Source organism: Rattus norvegicus, chromosome 13 (genome assembly GCF_036323735.1).
Source record: "Rattus norvegicus strain BN/NHsdMcwi chromosome 13, GRCr8, whole genome shotgun sequence".
Taxonomy (NCBI): Eukaryota; Metazoa; Chordata; class Mammalia; order Rodentia; family Muridae; genus Rattus; species Rattus norvegicus.
This window is the reverse complement of record NC_086031.1, coordinates 71,495,681-71,518,591: the sequence shown is the minus strand read 5'-3', so window position 1 is coordinate 71,518,591 and position 22,911 is coordinate 71,495,681. Positions and strand designations below refer to the sequence as shown.

The window sequence follows — 22,911 nt, the reverse complement described above, 5'->3', positions numbered from 1 at the left end:
GACACGTGCTTACACGTGTTTACTGCAGCACTGTTGACCACGGCCAAGTAATAGCCTAGGTGTCCATCAAGAGAAGAATGAAAAAAATGTCGTACGTATATATGTAATATATACATTTTATATATTCTGTATATATACAGTGCCTCAGCCAGAAACAACAGAATCTTGCAGAAAAACAGAATCAAAGTCATCTTACTAAGGAAATAGACCAGACCCAAAAAAGCAAATGTCTTGTATTTTCTCTCTTATACATGGAAACTAGGTTTTCTGTAGACATACATGACACATGACATGAAAACAGGGAATTATGAAAATAGATTATTTGGGGAAAAGACTAGAGTAGAAAATAGAGCATGAACGTGGTCAAGATACATGATATACTTCAACAAAAATACAATAAAACCCAGTGAATATAAAGCTAATAATTTTTAGAGCAGTAATATAAAAAAAACCACCTGTTAGTTATGGTAACATATAGCCAGAAGCCACTTAAGGAGAAAGAGTATGTCTTGGTTTACACTTTTAGAGGGGTAAGAATCTGTTCTGGTGGAGAGGTCTGGCAGCAGTGACAGGAATTGAGACGTCAGACCAGCAAAGACACGGAACTAGACATGAAATGGAGCTCTGAAATCTCCAGCCCAGCACCAGTGATTCTTCCTCCAGCAAGGCCACCAACAGTGCCACCAACTGGGGCCACCTGTTTAAATACACACCTATAGAGGACATTTCTCATTGAGACCACTATAGCATTTAAGGGGAAACTTTTCTAAAAAGGTTTGTATTAGTAAATTAGATTTAGCATGAAGTTGTAAGTTCACTGTTAGGTTTGTATCTTGACATTTGTTTGAAGATTAGACCCTTCTCTTGACACTCTTATAGCTGCCACCTGCCATCTTACATAGTCTCTGTTCCCAGGCTCTCAGGAGATTTGCACGCGTGCCTGTGCTGTAAAAGGCACAGTGCAAGACTTATGGGCGCTTTAAGACCCCACTAGGAAGCTCACTGTCTCAGGGCTATGAGAATAGCTCGTGATGTATATCAGATATTAGAGTTTTGTTGGGTTTTTACTGCAGTCTCCACGTGATCTTACTACTCAGGGTTTTAAATTAGAATACTGTAAGATCAGTTAAGTTGGTCGTCTGTAATAAATACTGTGATTTTTTTTTTTAACCTACCAAGCCAGACATTTTAGAGCAATAGAAAGTGGAACAGTTTTTATATCATCTGCTTTTGAGACTAGAGACAAGTTTAAGAATGACGGATGTTCACAGTCATTGTGGGTAATTGTGTATCCTAAACTGCAGTCATGTTTATGCTCTAAGTTATAGGTGACTGACTCAGCTGGTGTATTCTGTTAAGAAAATCTAGTGGGTTGTATTTTAGTGAAAAAAGACAAAACCGTAATTTTCAACAAGCATTACCAAATTGGATATAAAGGGCCTTTTTGTACCCATGTGTGCACTAAGGGCCAAAGCCACACTAATATTAGAAACAGGTCTACAACTTTGGTTTCCTGGCCCCAGTTAGTAGCTGTAGCAGCAACAGTTACGCCAGAATGTGTGCTTGGACTGTGCCCTGTGGGCTGGGGCAGGTGAGAAGTCCCTATTCTTTAGAGTCCGGCACTGGAACTCTTTTCAAGAACCTAGATTTCCTTCTTTCTCTCTAGTCCACTCCCAGGTGAATAGTGCAGTAGACTGGGGAAGTAGACATGGGCAGTGTTCCTGGGCCTACTCAGGTTCACGGGCAAGCTTCCCCAGAGCAGCTCATGCTGTCTGCTGTTTGTAAGGCTAGCAAGGGTGTGTACCCAAGGAGCTTCTCTGAGTGCCCTTTTTACCTCAGCCTTTGTTTCTTGATCCAAGAGGTCGACCCCAAGTTGTGTTTGTGTGGTTCTGACAGCACAGACTAGCACTACTGAGTGCCTGCTGAGTGCTCTGAGGCGTCATTGTCCTCAGTCCTTTACGTGAACATACTGCATCATCCTCACCACAGCTAGGTGAGGCAGGTGATTCTACACTCATCTAACCAGGAAGTGATGCCCTAAAGTGTCTGATCAGTAACCACACAGCTGTTAAAAGGTAGAGACAGAATTTGAACCCAGGTCATCTTCTGGCTGGGTTCATGTTTTTAATTAACTTTCATCATATGGCTCTGCTTTCTAGACTACTTTCTGTTGGGGGTGCATTCTCTGTAGCAGGCTGAAGAAAGAGGCAGCATCACTTTCAAAGGAAACATCCCAGAGGACCAGAAACACTCATAACAGAAGGCACCCTGGCATGGGCTGCTTGTAGCTTTCCCTGGCCTGTTCACTTGTTATGCAAAAGCATGTGCAGGCCGTTCTTACATAGTCTAGCCTGTTCTACACCCCTTGTTGCTGCCCATGTGTGCTCGATCAGGTGGCGTTTATGTAATCTGCCTTACAGCATCCCACATGCACACGCACATGTACTTTTCTTAGTAAAACATGGGCTTTCAGCAGCTGTGCAGACTACTGTCGACCTGTGCAGAAAGCCAGGCCCCTTGGCTGGTGTTTCCAGGTTGGTGGAGTGTTCAAGAAGAGAAGTAGTGAAAACAGTGAAGAATGGGAAGAGCTGGGGAGTTACTTGGAGAAATGCCATCATTTACTCAGAGCTTTCTTTGCTGACTGGTGGCAAAGGCACACACGTGAGAACGTTAGCTTCTGTCCTGTGCTGTGCCTTCTGATTCTAGGAAATGCAAACCTGACGAAACATTGTTTATCACAGAACATCTTTTACTCTCCAAGGGTTACCTGTACTAAGACTGATGGCGTGTTTGGAGTCATATTTACAAGGAATTTACCTGTAGTTTTATTAAAATAAACAGAACAGTAAAATAAAATTAAAGCCATTATCCTCTGGGCAAGTACTTATTATTTTTCCTAACTCTCCTTGTATCGTTTTAATAAAAGGACAGAAAGGAAGTGTTAGGGTCACCAGGATTAACAATATGGACTCAGAAAATGTCAGTACTGAAGACTTGACTCAAAATTATCTAAATACTTTCTAGAATGAAATAAGCTTCCAAGACAAGGAAACTTTTACATTAAAACCGTGAGGACTATTTGGGGTTTTGGTCTGTTCTGACTCGAGTCACTCTGGTTGGTAAAATCGATCGTTAGATTTAAGGTGACATTAAGGGCTCCTTATGGTTGCAGTGTTTATTCTGTGCTTCTTCGTTACATCGGCGATGATCTCGTTGTCTCGTAACCTGCAGTTAGGAGACATCTGTAAGTGGTAGACTACATCTACCTCAAGCGAAGAACTGAGTTTTACAATTTATTTACTGTCACATTGTCTAAAAATAATCTCTTATTTAATATTCCCCACATATGTTCAGTTTTAAAAGTGAAAGATCCCATAAATCTGTGTTACCTCATAAAACCTTTCTATTTATGTTAAAGTTTTTTCCTAGTTCTCAAGAGAATGTTAAAAATTAGTTTCAGTACACTGAAGTTTGGACTGCGCCTTTGCCTGGTGCCTGTAGAAAAGGAAAAAGTGCGTGTAGTTATGTTCCTATTCTTAGTATTTCTCTCCCCTGTGTGGCCGGCTGTAAGGAGAGTAAACGCTGAGATAGCCAGAGGCAGGGAAGTTAGCTGAGAAGCACTGACTGGCCAGAGGGAAGACCTTCCTGATTGTCTCTGTGTGTAAGGAACTGACCTGAGAATAGCCTGGGAAATGTCCCCAAAATGGACAAATCATTTGTGATTTACACTCACGCACACACAAACATGCACGCATGCACACGCACACACGCGCGCGCGCGCGCGCACACACACACACACACACACACTCTATTAGATGCCTGTGTAAGGCACGGGAAGATCTGAGGATGAATGAGAGACTGCTTCTCTCATGGCAGCAGCAACAGAGATGACGGTATTTCAAATGGAGTATCACTAGGAATTTTATCAGACTCTGCTGTAAAATGTTTTTAACAGGGCTCATAGTTGAGAGTTTTAATGTTAACCAAAGTTAAAAAAACCAAAGTTTTGAACATTACTATTATTTGTTGTATTGAAAACTCCTATCACTAAAGAGTAGAAGTCAGGGAATCCTCCCATCGTAACAGGCTTGCTGTGTTGTGTTAAAGCTTCCTGTTGGTGAGTAGTAATTTCATAATCCTCATATCAGCAGAGCCGGCCCTGTAGAGTGTTGAGGGCTTGCTCCTTCCTCTAAGGGGCAGTTATTTTAAAACAGGCTTTTGGCCTTGCCAGTTTTTCTTCAATACTGACATTTTCTGAATTCATATGGTTAATCCTGGTGACCCTGATACTTCTCAATCCTGACCTTGAAGGAGATCTTAATATTGTTTGTGTCAGTATTATTTTTCCAGGTAATTGCCAGTTTTAATCTGTTGCCAAAATAAAATTTCTGCTGTAGGAAACTCTTTAAAATGATTAACCCTAACATGGGATACCACAGATTAACTTAGAGTCTCAGAAGAGTTTTGTTGGGTTGTAACTGAGATTTTGTTGCAAGCGTTCAGCTGAGCAGCTCTTAGCTTTGTTTTGTTGCCATACTTTGAAAATCGCAGTAGATGTGTACGTCTTTCCACACACACCATCATTCAGAAGAGAAACTCACCGAGCTCACAGTTGTTCTTTATCCTACATCCTCACACCGTATGAGCCTTAGGTAGTTTTTAATGAGTTACTTGTAAAACTTTAATGTCACTAAAGCATTTGTTTTTAGAACCCAGCATGAATGTCTCAATTTATAGTCACATACTAGCTTGAACCTCAAATAACACGGTAACCATCATGAATCACTTCATGGCTATTTTTACAGAAGGATGCAAAACAAAACCTTCAGATACAAATCAACATCTTCTAAAGTTCCCTGGGAACTCTCATACTTTCTAGTACGAAGAACAATGATGCATTTGACATAGAATTTTGAATAAATCTAAGGGAAATATTAAAATACCTTTGGTGTTGAAAAAAGCGTGTCCGTGAGCTTGCGTCCTTGCCGAGCTCTCTGAGATCAGTGTGGAAGTTTGTTCGTCTCTGACTTCAGTGGTAACTGCATTTTTGTTCTGACCGGTGAATCCAGGCAGTAAGGAACGTCTCTTTGCAGCACCGATTGACTGAATTGTTGGGCCACCTATGTAATTTGTGACTGTGGACTTTCTCTAATGCAGCCGAGAAGGCATTGTGCCTGTGCTGTCTGCTGCGTGGGGAAAGGCAGTGACCCGCTGCAGCCGACAGACTGTCCACACAGTCCAGAGTGATTCCCTCTCGTTCTCAGAAGACTCTAGTTCAGCCCACATATTACGTCATTAGAAGAGTGCTGGAGCCAGGAGGGGGTGGGACCCTCCTCCTTAGGATTTCCTCTCTGTGGCCCTAAGTGGGGTTGGGGGAGCTGGATCAGCGGGAGGTTGAATAGCTCTGAACAAGGAGAGATTGTGTGCAGGTTGAAGGAAGGGCACCATCTGGAAACAGACTATCGTAGTTCAGCAGGCAATTATAAAATAAACATTTTAGTCTGCCTGCCACAGAGCCTTTGCCTTAGAGGGGGAAAAAGAGAATTCCACTTTAGAAGTAGCTGCAGGCTATAAGGAGATGGACTTTCCCCGGAAGCAGCCACCAAACAGTGCTGGTCTGACAGCCTCCCGGAACACTTAAAATTATAAGGAATTGTGTAATGTTTCTTAAGAGAAAGTTGCTTTTATAACTTGGCCTTTAATCCCAGCACTCAGAAAGCAGAGGCAGTCAAATCCCTATGAATTTGAGGCCAGCCTAGAATACACAGTGAGCTCCAGTCCAGCCAGAACTAGTAAATGAGACGCTGACTCCTGACTCAAGAAGCACACACACACACACACACACACACACAAAGTTGTGTGTGTGTGTACACAACTTGTCTTTATATGTAATCACCTAAAACAAGTGAAACTGGTAAATCTAGTGAAAAAATCCCAAATTCTGTATTATGTAATTAATATTTTTTCTGATCTTAAGCTCTGAGATAAGTAATACTTGCCTATAAAGTTACGCCTGTTCCTCACTGTTGCTGTGAAGAAGCACCATGACCAAGACTACTTTGGAAGGAAAGGGTTTGTGTGGCTCACGCTTCCACACCACTGTCCATCATCAAAGGAAGTCCGGGCAGGAACCTGGAGGCAGGAGCTGAGGCAGAGGCCATGGAGGATGCTGCTTACTGGCTTGCTCAGCCTGCTTTCATAGCACCCAGGACCCAGCCCATGGGTGACTGGGCTCTCTCACATCAGTCACTAATTAAGAAAATGTCCTATGGGCTTGCCTGCAGCTGGATCTCATGGAGGCATTTTCTCATTTGAGGCTTCTCCTCTAGCTTGTGTTAAGTTGACAGTAAGCTTGCCAGCACAATGCCACTTGTCAAAATGATGTCATTAGTTGGTTGTTATCATTTAAAAACAAACACAACCCTGAATTAATGGGGGGGGAAAAAGATCCAAAGATCTTTACTCCCCGTTGACTGTGCACTTCAGATGGGTCACCACCTCTTCTGGCCCAGCATTTTCTGCTGTGAAAATAAGTTCCGAAGAGCAAAAGAGTACGGGTTAAATAACTATGACTTTTCATGAAACAAGAAATATTTAGTAATTCAATAGCTAAGGAAACCCAAATTTCAGCATCTCCAATAGCTGGGCTGAGTGCTCAGTGATAAGTAGTGTTGGAGTTTTTAACCCTTACCCTAGAGCATCGTGGTAAGTCAGTCAGTCTTCCTGACTTAGGTAGTTGCTGAACGATGCTTCTGAATGAGCCCCTGGGGCTCCTCCTACGACACATGCTGTGTGCTTTGCCTCCTTACTGCTCCAGCTAGTCCCGTTGTCCTGTAGGACTGCAGACTAGCACATTCACATCTTACTCACTTGGCAAGGTCGTTAACCGCCTTCATAGAAGCACTTCTTAGAACTCCTCTGGCATATTTAAATATCTATAATGGGCTGCAAACTATAAATAATAAATAAGTAAACTAGAACCTAACAGAAAAATGCTGATGACTACTGCTGGTCACTGTGTCAGCAGCGCCTCACTGTGGCCATGGGGGACTATGAGGCTGTACTGTTGCCGTCTATTTTTGTGTTTTGTTTTGTTTTGTTCTTTTAGAGAAAGCAAGTGATCAGTTTCCCAGGACCCTTTTCAGATTTTCATGGGGACAGATAAGATGGTAGCTTCTAACCCCTGGTTTGTGTTCACAGTTGCCGAGTGGGGTTTCGTTGACTACTACATCTCAGATTGAGTGAGATGGGAGATGGTTCCTCTGAACCTTGTAGTTTGGGAATTACTTAGCTTTCTAACTCGAACAATTTCTACTATTAACCAACATTTTTAAAAAATTGGAGTGACAGAATTTAGAAACACATAATACTTGATTTGACTTGTTTCATGGAGATCAGTTCTGTGCAAAATCCTGAAAAGCAGAACTAAGGAAATCTAGAGAACGTGCTATAGAGCGAGGTGGATGACAGGCTACGGAGAACATTAAAAGGAGCTTCAGAGGACGAGGAGATCGGAAAGCTGAAACTAGGAACAGTCAAGGAGAGTGAGGTAATTACACTGCTGCAAAGAGGGTGGAGACTTAGCTCAGTGGTGAGTGTTTGCCTAGCGTGCAAAGACCCGGTCCGACCGACCACTGCAGCGATGGCAAGGCCAAAAGAGAAGCTGCTGCAGTGGTTAGGTGGTAGGTGAAGGCCAGCGGATGCTTACAGTGTTCCAATGAGGAGTCGTGAATTGTGACATTGACTAAAGATAGTTCTCAGTACTGTGATGTAGGGACTTTGTTTGCTAATGCTAAGACATCTGAATTTAATGGTAAATATACCTAAGAATGTATCTTGATTATACTTTATTTCAACATTGTTTTCATCCTTTTGTGTATTGGTATGTAAAAGTGCACATCATGATCCAAGTGCAAGTCAGAACAGTGAACTCTAGGCGCTGAGACACTGCACTGTTTTATACAGTTAGGAGTGAGAGGGAACCACGGATGGCTGACTAAGGTTTAGCATAACTGAGAAAGTAACATCAGAAGACTCACGATGTCATGATGCAGCCTCTCAGAAGCTGTAGAGTGCACCGGCTGTGCCCTAGCATAAGAATGTGCAGCTACTGTCCATCGGGCTGGTCCTGTGCCTCGAAAGCCACTGGGAGCTGGTGGCAGAGCAAAGGTGAATGCTTGCCCATGTGCTGGTAAACCCCAGTGCCCTGTGACGAGCAGCCAGGGTTTGTGGCTGACGTGTGCTTTGGGAGTCGGCTTGCCTATCACTCAGCATTCCCGTCTTAGGGCTCCTGCTGCTTGGACCTTAACAAAGAAGGCATGATCTGGAGATGTATGTATTTTGCATGCAGTGAAAGGAATGCCTTTTGAAACAAGATCAGGTAGAGCAGAGCTCCTAACCCACTGGGAACAGCTTGACTATGGAAGACAGTTTACATCTTCTCAGGAGTTGTTCACAATTTCTCCAGTAATTCTCTAGGTGTGGCATGCTGTTGCCACAGAGTTTTGGATAAAGAAACAGACTCAAGCCAGCTGGGGTGACACATCTTAGTCTCAGTAGTTTGGAGGCAGATGAGTTCGAGGACACCTGGCTTACATAACAGGTTCTAGGCCAGCGAGAGCTACTTGGATCCTATCTCAAATGAGAGGAAAAAGAGACTCAAATTCAGATATATATACCGTAGCAAATAATCTGTCTTATACTGATTAAAAAGACTCATGATATAGATAATGTGCACTTAAAAATAAACTTTGTTCTTTACAAATTTTACCTTTTTATGGTTAATACCAGTAAACATAGTTCTTAAATATCTTTTAATTTTTGTATATAAAATACTTTTAGCATTCCTAAGTTACTTGTTTTTCAGACAACATCATTATTACCATTTTAAATTGCACAGATACTGAGTCCTGGACTCAGGACAAACCACATACATACAAGGTAATGTGCCAAATGCAGTGTTAGGTGAGGAATTAGAGTACAGTGCTGTGTAGGATCAACTATGTATAACATAGGCTGTCAATCATCCTGTTAGAGAAAGCTGCAGAGACTGCATGTGGACCCTGCTTTCTCAGTGATGGCACTGGGAAACATGTCTCATGAACCTAACAGAGTGGAAAGGCTAGGCTGCCTTTAGGAAGTAGTGATGGGCCTTGTTTTACCGGTGTTATGGTAATTCCAAGAATGCTGAAGCTTTTTTGGCCACTTAATGATCATAAATGCTATCTGAGTTGTTTTTCTTTTTAATCTCTGAACAGGGAATACAAATTTCTAATCTCAAGGGCCTAAGAAGAAAAGAACTGTACCTCTATCATTCTGAGTATAAATTGTCAAGTTGGTAGTTCTCTGCCGTTACTTTCGGTGAGAGTGCTGGGTAATGCAGGCTCACTCTTGCCCAGAGAGAATGTCAGCAGCGTGTAGACATGCATTCAGTACCTAGATTTGAGTGCTATTTCTAGTTCCTGGTACATTTGACACAATAATCTAAGTGGTAGTGCCTTAAATTCTGTGTCGTTCATGAGACGTTAAATTACTAGCCTTGATAAGATTGTGATACCCAGCTGATAGTATAGAAAGAGAGTTTGTGTGCATTGAGCTGGTTTATACAATTGGTTTTAACTTGGGACAGTCAGTGACAGAGGTGATGGCTGTGCAAGATGGTACAGGCTGCACTAGATGTGACCACCAGGGCTGACCTTCCAGTTGGGAGTGCACGACCTGTGTCTGCCTGAGTGGTTCACAAGCTAACTCAAGACAGTAACAGAAAAGAAAAACCAAACCAAAGACAGTTTCTCCCAGTGACCTAAAAATAGCTCTGATTTGGGTTGGGATGGCAGAGTGAACCCTCTGACACCAGGAGCTGTGGTTCTATTGAGGCTAATTGTTTGTCTCAGGCATTTGCAGTCTCGAGTTTGTCTCAGGTGTTTTGTTTTTTCATGTTTCTAATATTTTGAGAACTTAGGAGGTGCTTCCTTACAGGAGAGCCAGGGCCTTCTCACTATTTCCTCATGCCTACGGAAACAATAACCACATAAACCCAGCAATACCATTGGCAGATACTGTAAAATGTTTTTCATATTTACTTGATCTTACAATCTTGCGTTTTAGTTGAGGGCTAGACGACCACTGTTCATATATCTTCACATAAGAAAACCTTTGTAACATCACTTTAAAGAAGAAAACAGCTTTGCAGTTACCAGAGTCAGCTGTTGGAAACGTAGACTAAATGTAAATCTATTCGCTAATGATTCACATTGTTACATATTTGCTTATAGAAATCTCAGAAATGTTATTTCAGTAGTATTGTTCTCTTTTTACAGATACAGAGTGATAGATACAGTAGTCTATGTAATATGTAATAGATTCAGTACTGGTGTAGTCATTACCTACTTCTCAAGTGACTTCCAACCTTACAGATTGGAACTTCAGCTAGTTTATAACTGCCACATTTACAGAGAAACTTCTGGGCAAAGAATACTGGCGCTGTGTTATGAATAGCGTTCATGTATCATATTTGGGAAGAGTTGTCAAACTTAGGGAAAGAAGGCATGGTCTGTAGACTCAGGGAAGTTCTTTAGATAAAATAAAAACTGGAAAATGGGTAATGCTTGACTACAAGTAAATACTGAGTGTCAGAGATTAAAATGGCCTTCTCTGCCTCTTTGCCTATTGATGTGGACTTTAATTGCAGTCCCAGTCTTTACTTGAAAACAACATGGAGAGACCTGACAAGGACCTTGGGTTTGTATGGTCTGACCCCAACTCTAGAGATCTCAACCCCAAGAGATCATGTTCTATTAATAATGCACTGTAAAGAAAACATACTGGGAAACACACAGGTTGAGTTTCCTTCCCTCTTGTTTACTTGAAGTCGCCTGTCTGGCTTCCGTTGCAGGTATCTATTTGTCTGACTTGACCTACATTGACTCAGCGTACCCGTCCACAGGCAGCATTCTAGAAAATGAGCAAAGATCAAATTTGATGAATAACATTCTTCGAATAATTTCTGACTTACAGCAGTCCTGTGAATATGGTGAGTTAATTTCAGTTTTGGTACCACATGGCCTTAGCTACCTTCAGTGACATTTCTCTTGAATTTTCAGCTACTCTGTGCTTTCCTTGAATAATGGTTTATCATCTTTTATCTAGATATTCCCATGTTGCCTCATGTCCAAAAATACCTGAACTCTGTTCAGTATATAGAAGAACTACAAAAGTTTGTGGAGGACGATAATTACAAGTAGGTTCTTCTTCAGATTTGCATCCTTTGTCCTTTGAATCCTTTCATCTGACGCTTAGTCATCTAAGTGTGGAGTCTACTCTAGTGCCAGCCAGTGAGCCATTAACGGTTGCAGCAGTAATCACATGGGTTTCTTTTAATCACTTGATACAACTGAACCAGTTTACAAACTTCAGCTGTTTTTTTCTTTTTTTCTTTTAATTTAAAAATAGTGGAGCTTTTGAGCCAGCTGGTGCTCAGCAGGTAAACACGCTTGAGGGCAAGCCTGATCGTCTGCAATTGATTCCATGTCCCATGGGGTGAAAGGTCAGAATCGGCCTGCACAGGTTACCCTCCCTCAAAAAACAAATAAACTTTAAACACATTTTAACATTCTTAAGTTGTGGAGAACAGACATTCAAAATTGGGGGTTTTGTTTTTTGGGTTTTGGGGGGTTTGGTGTTTTGTTTTTTTCTTATAACAGAATGGAACTGTTTTCCTAAGGAAATTTTTATTTTTCTAAGCAGAAAAAAATTATGCCATTTACAAAATACAAAAAAAAAATTCCTTCTTAGAGGGTTATTTTTAGGCACATCTTTGAAAGTGTTTCCATGGGGTTGGGGATTTAGCTCAGTGGTAGAGCGCTTGCTTAGGAAGCGCAAGGCCCTGGGTTCGGTCCCAGCTCCGAAAAAAAGAACCAAAAAAAAAAAAAAAAAAAAAAAAAGAGTTTCCATGATTTGAGGGTCTACTGAGACTTTTTGTCTCTGAGTTGCTGAGGTACCGTGGTAGGACCATATTTAATCTGTAACACACGGTCCTTTAGGAGGAACCCTTAGGCTGGTAACCATTTCCGCAGCCTTCACATCACAGCTGCCGGGAGAGAGGGCGATGCCTCTTGTTTTCCTTTTGGTTTCATTTGTTGATTTTTTTTTTCTTTCTCCCTTCATCTGCGTATTGTTTTTTGGAAAGTTGTAAGGTGTTTTCTTCTGGTATTAAATATATGAAGCTCTTAAAATACTTTTAATGCACCTAAAATTGTATTGCTTGAAACCTTTATTACCATTTTCTTCCCCATATCATATAACTAACACTTTAAATTTCTCCCTTAACTTTTACATAAAATGTTTATAATAACTCACTTGAACATAATAAGAGGTCAGGTTGGCTTTTTAAGGCTGAAGGTTCATAGACCTCCTGCCTGTGTTGTAACTGTTTTGAGTTTGATGGTCTGGGTCTTAATCCTTACCCTGTTTTCCTGTGCATCTAGTTACTAAGGTAGAATTTATATTTGATAAACACATTTTGTCTAGGGAAATGAGATCAATTATCTTGATGTCCTGAAAATTCAAGATACAAGTATTTATTACTCTCTCTCTTCTGGCCAGAGAAGCTGACTGATGTACAAAGAGTTAAAGTATTGTTAAAAGAATAGGCCAAGCTAACTGTACACAGTTACAGAGAGGGGGAAACTTTACTAACTGTAGCAAGATTGTGATAGAGTTTTGATTTGTTTAATTAAAGCTAGTTGTTTTGTTTTTGAGACAGGGTCTGTCTACTAGTTCTAGCTGTCCTGGAACTCACCGTGTAGACCAGACTGGCCTTGAACTCAGAGGTCCACCTGCCTTTACCTTCTGAGTGTTGGGATCAAAGGCACTGGTGTAAATCTAATTTCATTTTCCTGAAGGACATAGATGTAGGTAGACCAGATATTTCCAGAATGACATGCGACAACCTTCATTTTTATAGGCAGGCAGGTGCATCGTACTGACTTGGTTTTCCTCAGTAGTCAGAACCAGAGCAACCTTAGCTGGTATAGAGCAAACTTTTGCCAGTTACCAAGCTAGTCGCTTAGATTAAAGAAGCAAGGAGATAGTGTACTTGTCCCCAAAGAACTCAGTCTGGTACATGACACATGCCTAGTACCGGTGGAGGTCAGAAGAGCCTTAGATGGTAGTGCATCTCCATGTGAGTGCTGGGACTCTAGCCTGGCTCCTCTGGAAATCAGCCAGTGTTTTTAACCACTGAGCCGTCTCTGCCCTCTTCATGTGGTCTTCGTGGTGGGTGAAAAGAAAGTAAGAAACATTTAACTAATAGAAATGGCATTTATCCAAAGGCCTCTCTCTGTTAGGCAACTTCATTTACTATGGCCAGCATAACTGTTACAGACAACATCTGTGACTTCCAACCAGGTTGAAAAAAACCTTCATTTAGTACCTAGTTTTAGTACAGAACAGGTTTCTTCTTGTTTGTAACTTGGCTTCACTCTTAGGAGAAGGAGGTTTGGTACTATTGATACCTGAGGTAGCAGCCGGTCGCTGCCGTGCTTTCATACTGGTCAGTGTTCTAGCTAATCACTGGAATGTAGCCAGCTCCTCTTCTGTTCTGTCCTGCAAGGGTGCAGTGCTAGGAAGAGCAGGCAGGCTGTGTGCTCAACAGAACGAGTGTGCCGGGGGTGCTGTCTGCTAAGTCATTCCCTAAACTGTCAACCACTGAGCCATCTCTCCAGCTACCTATTGAGTTTTTTGTAAGAAAATGTGACTTTGATATTTTTCCATTACTCATTGTTTCTTATGTTTTGCTCTTCTGGAATGTAGGCTCTCCTTAAAGATAGAACCAGGAGCGAGTACACCGCGCTCAGCTGCCTCCAGGGAAGATCTGGCAGGTTAGTGCATAACTGTTGGTCGGTGCACAATTGTTGGGGAGTGAGCTTCCAAAGTGGGTCCATTATCAATGGTAGACCAGGGAACCTGATCCCAGAGGACAAAACTACACTGTAGAGTAAGTGAAGACTTTGCACGGCTTACACTGCTACAAAAAAGTACCTTTTAAAAATTGTCAGTATAGGGGTTGGGGATTTAGCTCAGTGGTAGAGCGCTCGCTAGAAGGCCCTGGGTTCGGTCCCCAGCTCTGAAAAAAAAAGAAGAAAAAATTGTCAGTATAAACCTTCAGCTAAGCTTCTTAGTACAGATTCTAAAAGTACTTGAAGGCCTGGTTGGTCGCTGGAGGATAAGCTACGCGACAGCGTCTACGTGACAGCGTCTAGATGAAGTGCACTGTGAGCAGGCAGAAGTAACTTGGTCTGTGCCTCTCAAACATGCTTCTCATTCCTTTGCTTGTTTGTGTCTTTTTTTAATGGTTTATTTTATGTATATGAGTACACACCAGAAGAGGGCATCTGATCCCATTACAGATGGTTGTGAGCCACCATTTGGTTGCTGGGAATTGAACTCAGGACCTTTGGAAGAGCAGCCAGTGCTCAATAACCTCTGAGCCATCCCTCCAGCCCTACTTGTTTGTTTCTTAAGACAGGCTCTTACTGTATGGTTTGTGCTAGCCCCTAGCTCACCATCCTCCTGTCTCAGCCTTCCCATTGTGGGATTATAAGTGCACACTTCCATGCCCACTTTTTTTAGACATACTGTCACTCACTGTATAGCCCTGGCTGTCCTGGAACTCCCAGAAATTCACCTGCCACTGGCCGCTGTCTCTCGAGTGCTGAGACTAAGGGTGTGTGCCCATTAAGGAGGAATTTTGAAAGCTATACACTGTGAGGTGTTTGTTATTCACATAAATCAATTCCAGTGTCAGACAATGTAGATAATCTCTAACTTGAGCACTTGACTTAGCTTACACATTTCTTTAAGTGAAACTCAAAGCTATGTATAAAAAAGCCTGGTATCAAATTGAAACCACTGAATCTAGGATTCAGAAGACCTAGGTATTTAGTCTAGATTTTGTTTTTGAATTAAGAGACTAACCCTATCACTTTTTCTTCTATATAAAGTAGGGAATTATTTATACTGCCTTTGTTTAATATACATAAGAGAGATAAAAAATTTTGTATAGTCGGATATTTGTTTTAGTACTTGGAAAATAAGTATTTCTTCAAGTCAATTAAATCGAACTAACAGGATCTGAAACTTAGGCACAGTTTTATTATGAGAGAGGTTTTGTTTTTGTTTTTAAGGATCCTTAGAAAGCTTGTGATGATTTTTCTCTGTCTTCTCTAAGGTCCTGACGTAGGAGCCTCGCCACAAGGCGGGAGGAAGAGCAGTGCTGCCGAGGGAGCCTTACTGCCACAGACGCCCCCGTCCCCTCGGCACCTCATTCCACATGGACACAGGAAGTGCCATAGCTTGGGTTACAAGTCAGCAGTTTTTTAAGTTGTTTATAGATGGATTTATTTTATTACTCTGTTAGTAAAACATGCTTCTGTATTCCGTTTACTTTAGAAGTTAGGTGCTTGTGTGATTGCTCTTGTTAATGGTAGCAATCTTCAGAGTCAGTAAAAAACTGCCTTGTTTTCCTAAAGGGATTATTTTTCCTTACACCTGATTTTGGAATTGAGTGTTCTTAGCAATGTCCATATTTGAGGAAGATAAATTAGGAGTTTAGAGAGCTGTAGTAATAATACACTGAAAGTTTCTTGTTAAAACTTTAACCTTTTATCAAGAGCTATAATTGTCATAACAAATACAAATAATAAATTAAGCTATAAAAATCTGTTTATATTCATATTATATATATATATATATGTAAATGCAGTTCTTAGTATCATTAGGTCTGCACTATGGATTCCTCAAGGAGGTATGCATACTCTCGGCGGACATGGTCCTGTTCCAAAACAAACTCTGGAAACAGTTTTGATTGTCTTCTGTATCCTGAACTAGAAACCTAGGAAGTTATAAAGAATGTTTCTCTTGTTTCTAGTTTCATTCATAAGATGAACACAGCAGAATTTAAGAGTGCAACGTTCCCAAATGCAGGGCCACGGCACCTGCTGGATGATAGCGTCATGGAGCCACACGCACCATCACGAGGCCAAGCCGAGAGCTCTACACTTTCCAGTGGGATATCCATAGGTGAGACACTCAATGGGGCTTCCAGCTGCTGCACAGTAAAGAGTGAACAAGAAAAATAAAACAAAACCAAAGGAGCTCAGTGCAAAAACATTAACTCTAGCACAGTGGCTCTCAACCTTCCTAATGTGACCTTTAGTACAGTTCCTCATCACAGTAATCCTCCATTGTATATATTTTTGTTGCTATTCCCTAACTGTAATTTTGCTACTGTTATGAATCTTAATGTAGATATCTGATCTGTGACCCCTGCAAAGGGTCGTTAGACACCCTCATCAAAAAGGTGAGACCCACAGATTGAGAATCACTGCCCTAGTATAAGCACACACAAAAATGGTTAAAAACAAAGGTACAATTAAATATAGGGTGGTGGTAAATAGTGATAATTATTTGAAAACTGTTACTAGTTTTAGCTCCGATGAGAAGACTTTTAAGGACTTTGAGAAAAGACTGTAGACTCCTTTAATTGGTTGGTTAGCTGTATGCAGTTTGGATATGGAAGTGAAGAAAAGAAGGAGTCAAGTGGGAATCCAAGTCACTTGGATTAAGCAGCCAGTTGGCTGGTGGTGATCTTACCACACGGGACTGAGAGAACCAATGCTGACTGCCGGCATACATATTGAAAGGGCAGATGAATTTTGCAAGTTGAGAATTTTATTTTGAAATTATTCTGTCGTTTATAGAGACATAAGGTCACTGGATATGTGAATCTGGAGCTCACTTTGGGTAGTGTCAGGCCTGCAGCTATGTAAAGAACAGCAGTCTCTCAGACTGTAAGACTTGTTTACTTGACTCAGATGTAGTATAACAAGTAAGGATGTCCTCACATACAGAAGTTTATAGAAGTTACTTTGAATAGGTGATGGACTAACAAAGGTAGCTGTGAAGGAGAGAAACCAGATGTGCTATTACCGAAGACGGAGTTGTTGGTGCGTGTGTGTGCGTGTGTGCGTGCGGGGGTGAGGCTGTCCTGGGGTGTCCTCCTCTGTGGTTCTTTACCTAAGTTTTGAGGTAGACTCTTTGACTGAACCCGGAACACACTGGCAGCAAACCCTCGGGATCCTCCTGCCTCTTCCTGCTGGTGCTGGGATTACAGGCGTGTGTCGCTCTGCTGACCTGAGTCCTAGGGCTCCAAACGTGGGTTTTCATGCTTGGACAGCAAGTACCTTCCCACTGAGCCATTTCCCCAGTGCAGAAGAGGGAAATTCTACACATCAGTATGTGGTGTGACACAGAGCTCAGACGTTCTGTTAGTAAGTTTCCTCAGATACCTGAGATGAGCTTTCAGCTGTGATTTTTGAGCCTGCAGCCAGGGAGCCTGTCTTGGTGGAAGCATGCAACAGAGTAAAACCATTCACCTTGAGTTGGAAACGGACAGAGCATGGGCTGGGGTCCTCAGGCCCGCTCTAGAACAGTGCCCTCAGCGCCCCAGCACCCGCCAAGAGGGCCAAGCCTTTAAACAGCATGGCCCTCTGCAGGATAGCCTAGGTCCACACTGTAGCAGATTGGCGCAGCAGTAATCCCAGCACGTTGGAGGGGCTCAATTTGAAGGATAATCTAAGGTATACAGCCAGATTCTTATCTTGGGGTCAGGGGGAGGCAGGCAGTAAAAGATGAAAATGAAAAATTAACCATGTTCACGTGCAACATTGGTAACCGTAAATGAGCATTTTGTGGTAGAACCATAGGTGCGAAGTCCTGAGCAGACAATTTGGTTTAAGGTCTTCTGCTGGTGGTTTATTGTTGTTCTTGTTTGTAATAATTTTTGTAAAAAGTTTGCAAATTAAAAAAAAAAAACAGACCCAAAGTCTATATATCCCAGTGGAATAGCTATTCCAAGCTGTAGAACCTCACACTAAAGTTTACATTTTTTCTGTCACTATTTTTATGCACTTATTCACCATCAAAAAAGAGAAGGAAAACCCATGATAGAGTTGAATGTCTTCTTTCTTGTTTTCTACATGTTACATGTACCCACATGTATATTTTTACATATTAACATACATATAGGCTAGGGTTCACATAGGAGGGAGAAGATACAGGGTTTGTTTACTTTTTTTTCTTTATGAGATTAAATGGCCTCAGTATTACACATTCTAGGTCTGGCCATTCTCCTGAAAACTTGGTAGTTAATTGTATATATGTGCTAGATTTTCATTGTCGGTTCATCTGTTGATTAATAGGTTGGTTCCATGTCCTTGTTGTCATGAATAAAGCATCAGTAAACGGGGGTACAGATGCCTCTGTGGTAGGATGTGGCATTCTCTGGGTATATGCCCAGGAGTGCAGTAGCTGGGTCATACCCAAACAGCTGTCCACAGTGGCTATAACTTGTAACCCCACCAGCAATGAATGAGGGCTCGCACATCCTCTCCAGCATTCTGCTGGCTGAGGGGATCTCGAAGTTTTAATCTGAGGAGAGGCTTTTGGTTACAGCTTCAATCTCCTTGCTTCTAATAGGTATGTGAGTTGTTTATATCTTCTGAGTTTAGTTTTGGTAGATTGTAGGCATTTAGAAATTCTAAGTTTCTCTGCTTTTTACAGAGTATAAATCTCCAATAATGTTTGTTATATGTTGTAATGAAACCTTTGAGCTCTAATTTTGTTAATTTATGTGTTTAACCTCCTTCAAATTGCCTGTCAATCTCACTGTTCTCAAAGAACCAACTGATTTTGTTTATTGCTCCCTTAACCTATTTCATTAATTTTTTTCTTTATCCTTTATTGCCATTTACTGTGTTTGGGGTTGGCTGCTTGTCATTGAGAGCCTTGGCGCTTTTTGTTAACTCTTTTCTAATGATTTATTTTTTCTTTTCTTTTTTATGTGCATTGGTGTTTTACTTACATGTATGTCTGTGAGGGTCTCAGATCCCCTGAAACTGGAGATACAGATAGTTTTAAACTGCCATGTGGATGCTTGGAATTAAACCTGAAAGAATAGTCAATGCTATTAACTGCTGCGCCAGCTCTCCAGCCCTACCTCTTAGAGTTTTTAATACGAGCACTTAATAGCTATCAGTTTTCCTTTTGGGACTGCCTTGGCTGCATCTCAGAGGTTCTGATAGGTTGTGTTTTCATTATTGTTCGTCCGTAGGCATTTTTCTTTTTAAACTGTTCATTCAAAACTGTTTGATTTTTTTTTTACTTCTTTATTTTAAAACTTTTATAAATCATGAATGTGTATGTGCCGTGCAGAGGTGTGTGCCTTTCTGAGTGCATGGCCAGCAGATCACAGAATCAGAATATGAAGTCAGATATTGTGCAGGTAGAGTTACAGATGGTTGTGACCCTCTGAACATGAATGCTGAAAACTCAACTCAGGTCCTCTGAAAGAGCAGGACAGTTTTAATTTTAAACCTTGAGACATCTTTCCAGCCTGTTTTTACTTTGTTTTTAATTGTGTATATATGTGTGTCAGTTTATGAGTACATGATGCTTGTGCAGACAAATGCCCCAGAAAGCCAGAGGCAGCACCTCAGCTAGACCTGGAGCTGGAGTCACAGGCACTTGTGAGCTGCCCAGCACACATATTCAGGGAACACAGCTCAGGACCTCTGCAAGCGCAGTTTAAGGTCATAACTGCTGAGCCATTTCTCCAGCCCCCATTTTTTTCTTCTTAAACTGTGTTTTATTATCTGGTCACTAATTCTTTTTATAATTAAAAGGTATACCCATGGTATGCTCAGTTGTGGTTCAGTTTGTCACATTGCTCAAGGGCTGAGCTATATTGAAATAGCCCCTCAGTGTCAGTAGAGATTTACCATCTGAGCGCCTGACTCTTTTACCTGAGAATTCCAAACCGTGACCACAGACCTGCTTCTGAGCCTCCAGCCCAGTTAAAAAGTTTGTTATTCCAGTGGAATCTGGTGTGCTACTTGAGAAAAGGATTCTGAAGCATATTTGTCTTCTCCCTCTGTGTGTTAAAGTTATCCTCTAGCTTAGCTGCAGTTTTTATTTTTGTTGTGAGCGTGTCTTGTCAGAAATGTAGATGAAACATTTATGAATCTCCATGGAGTGGGGAGGGGGATTTATTGAACATTGGCTTCACGGGTATTGATTGCAGTTTTGTGGCAGCTGTTTGCCAGATGTTGATACTTTTCTTGGTACACTCAGCCAAGACAAACGCAGGGTCTCTTATTCCACATCAGATACTACATGTGACACAGGTGGGTTGTGGAATGGCTACAGAGGATCAAGGAGGCGAGGAGTCTCAGCTGGGAAACCAGAAGTGACCAGCAGGGGTTCTGTGGTGAGGGGCTACACACAATCAGACCTGAGCTATAGAGCCGAGTCCAGGGACAAAGGACAAGGCAGGACCAAATCCAGATGAACGAGTGAGCAGACAGATGGCCGGACATCCAGATAGAGAAGCAGGGGACAGGCAGACAGTGAGTAGAGTAAGTCATCTCAGCAGTAAGAACAGAGGTGAACCGACACCTCGAGAGTCAGGGTTGTCCTCTCCCTGTCTGCCCCTCAAGGCATACCCCAGTGGTCAGGTAGTTGGTGGGAGCTGGGGCCATCAAAGGGGCTATAATCTCTGCATGAAATCAGGGTAGGAAGCCGCCCCTCCTTGATCTACTGTCGCCATTAAGTTCTTGGGCCTGGTTTTCCTTATGAGGTCTGAGTATGCCCATGTATGCTCCTAGTCCCAATACACACTGGTAGATTTACAGGGTGGCACCATTTCTACTCCATGACACTTCCCTAAAACGCCCAAGGCATTTGAATCCCAGCACTGAAAAAGAGTCCTGAGAGGAAATGACTGAAGTGTGACGTTCTCAATTTGAAGTAAAGACTCAATACCCCATGACTATTTGCCCAGGAGACGTGAGAAAATAATACAAAGGCAGACCTAGAAGAACACTGTGGGAAGTTCTTGGACTCAGCTGTGTCCTGCTACTTACCTGTGTTGTAACACAGTGGTGTTCCAGATTATGCTATGCCCTGGGGAACTCCATTTCAAATCTCATTAGACTGTTTATCCTCATCATGGTATATTGGTTTCAAAACAGGAAATTAGTATGCCATGAACTTCTTTCAATTTCAGTTAGGGTAAACTTAGTAAGAAAGAGTCTTTGCTCTGTACACTCTGGTGGAAGATTGAGCATCTGATTGGGGGTAGACCAGCTCTCTTCACTAGGCTCATCTGATTGGGGGTAGACCAGCTCTCTTCACTAGGCTCATCTGATTGGGGGTAGACCAGCTCTCTTCACTAGGCTCATCTGATTGGGGGTAGACCAGCTCTCTTCACTAGGCTCATCTGATTGGGGGTAGACCAGCTCTCTTCACTAAGCTCATCTCCAGCCCTTGTATCTTGTTGTCGTTCTTTGTTTTTGTTTTCAGACAAATAATATTTGACCCAAGCTGTCTTTGAATTTAATAACCTCATGTCTCCACCTTTGAAGCATAGAATTATTATTAGTATTATTAACAATATTGATGTGTGCCACCAGAAATTTTATTTTTGAAATATAATTTTATTTATGGAAAAATCACTTATATAACAATAATAGAACAACTTCTGGTTTTAGGGAGCAGTGATGGTTCTGAACTAAGCGAAGAAACCTCATGGCCAGCTTTTGAAAGGTAGGGGAAATGATTCACTAAAACTGCTTCGAACGTATTTGGTCTGTCTTAAAGAACACATGGCTTTGAATTTGAAGAAGTGCATGTTACATATCACTAAGTAACTAAGTGTTTTACTGGTCAGAAAAATTGACAAGTTGACATTCAAGTCTGGAATTGTACCTGGGAATGGCCATTGGGAATCTTTACATGTGTTTATTTGGTGTTTTTACATGTGTTTTTGAATTTTTGAAATTGTAATGTAGATTTTTAATAAAAATTTTTAAATAACCATAATTAACTTCCATATTGCAAAATGGAGATTATTTCCTTAGGTCTGGGTAATTTAATGATAAGACATTTATTTATCACTTTGTCGCTTTCCTAAGGACAAAATGACAGCTAACTTACAATTACAAGACTGATGTTTGACATAAAAGTCTGTGTAGTACAGTGCTGTACTTACCTGCAGTGAGGCCATGTTGCCTTCTCCTTCCTTACCTTTAAGCTATAAACTGTGTCATCTGGGTGGGTATGAAATAGAAGATCTCCCTGAGGCTAATGAAAAGTTATTCCAATAGTTGTTTGCCTAACACCCATTTGAAGTCTTGTGCCAGTACCTCAGTATCCTGGGGCTCTAGACATTTGACGTAGCAGAAAGAGTTGTTCCACTTTTATGTGTAAACCAAGATCTGAACTTGTAAGCAGGGAGTGCAGTGAGGAGATGGGGGCAGGGGGAGTTGGTATTTGTTATGTAGTACTAAGGATTGGACCTAGGGCCTTAGACTGAGCCCTTAGATCATTGTTTAGATTAAATACTACTCATGTTTAAAAAGAACATTTGAAATTATGTTTGAGTCATTTTAATTTCAGACTGCTTATTGGAAACTTGCTCTTTAAAGATGTCTCACGAGTATGTTATGAAGATTTCACTTTTAAACACTCTACTTTTTGATCTTGTATACACTGAGTGTCCCATTTTGTTGTGTCTGTTGGGGAATTTGTAACAACTTGGTTTTATGTGTTCTCTTCTGAAGTTTTACTTTCACTCTTTCTTATTTTTTTAAGATTTGTTTTTATTTTGTGTGGATAAGTATTTTTGCCTGTCTGTATATCTGTACCCTTTCCAGGTCTGGCACCCACAGAGATCAGAGAGGTGTCCGATCACCTACAAGTGCATTGCAGATGGTTGTGAGCCACCATGTGGGTGCTGGGAATTGAACCTAGGTCCTCTGCAAGAGCAGACAATGCTCTTAACACTGAGCCATC

At 41.5% G+C, this 22,911-nt stretch overlaps 2 protein-coding genes across 20 annotated transcripts in view; one reads left to right on the top strand and one right to left on the bottom strand.

Moving 5' to 3' along the window:
* Nucleotides 1–22,911, bottom strand: part of Angptl1 (angiopoietin-like 1) — a 67,898-nt gene that overhangs the window by 13,219 nt on the left and 31,768 nt on the right. The window contains exon 1 of one of the 2 annotated variants that reach the window (NM_001402356.1): nucleotides 4,944–5,245. The exons of the other annotated variant lie outside the window; for it this stretch is intronic. The gene's annotated coding sequence lies outside the window, so the exon portion shown is untranslated. Of the gene's footprint in view, nucleotides 1–4,943; nucleotides 5,246–22,911 lie in introns of those variants that run through there. 2 annotated transcript variants of the gene reach the window in all.
* Ralgps2 (Ral GEF with PH domain and SH3 binding motif 2) overlaps nucleotides 1–22,911 on the top strand; it is a 179,957-nt gene that overhangs the window by 136,200 nt on the left and 20,846 nt on the right. For 16 of the 18 annotated variants that reach the window (XM_039090756.2, XM_063272338.1, XM_039090753.2 and 13 more), the window contains 6 exons: nucleotides 10,895–11,032; nucleotides 11,149–11,239; nucleotides 13,813–13,880; nucleotides 15,230–15,365; nucleotides 15,929–16,080; nucleotides 21,609–21,663. In XM_039090756.2, coding sequence (XP_038946684.1) covers nucleotides 10,895–11,032; nucleotides 11,149–11,239; nucleotides 13,813–13,880; nucleotides 15,230–15,365; nucleotides 15,929–16,080; nucleotides 21,609–21,663 — 640 coding nt within the window. Of the gene's footprint in view, nucleotides 1–7,799; nucleotides 8,170–10,894; nucleotides 11,033–11,148; nucleotides 11,240–13,812; nucleotides 13,881–15,229; nucleotides 15,720–15,928; nucleotides 16,081–21,608; nucleotides 21,664–22,911 lie in introns of those variants that run through there. The other 2 variants (XM_063272342.1, NM_001100680.1) reach the window with 2 other exon arrangements.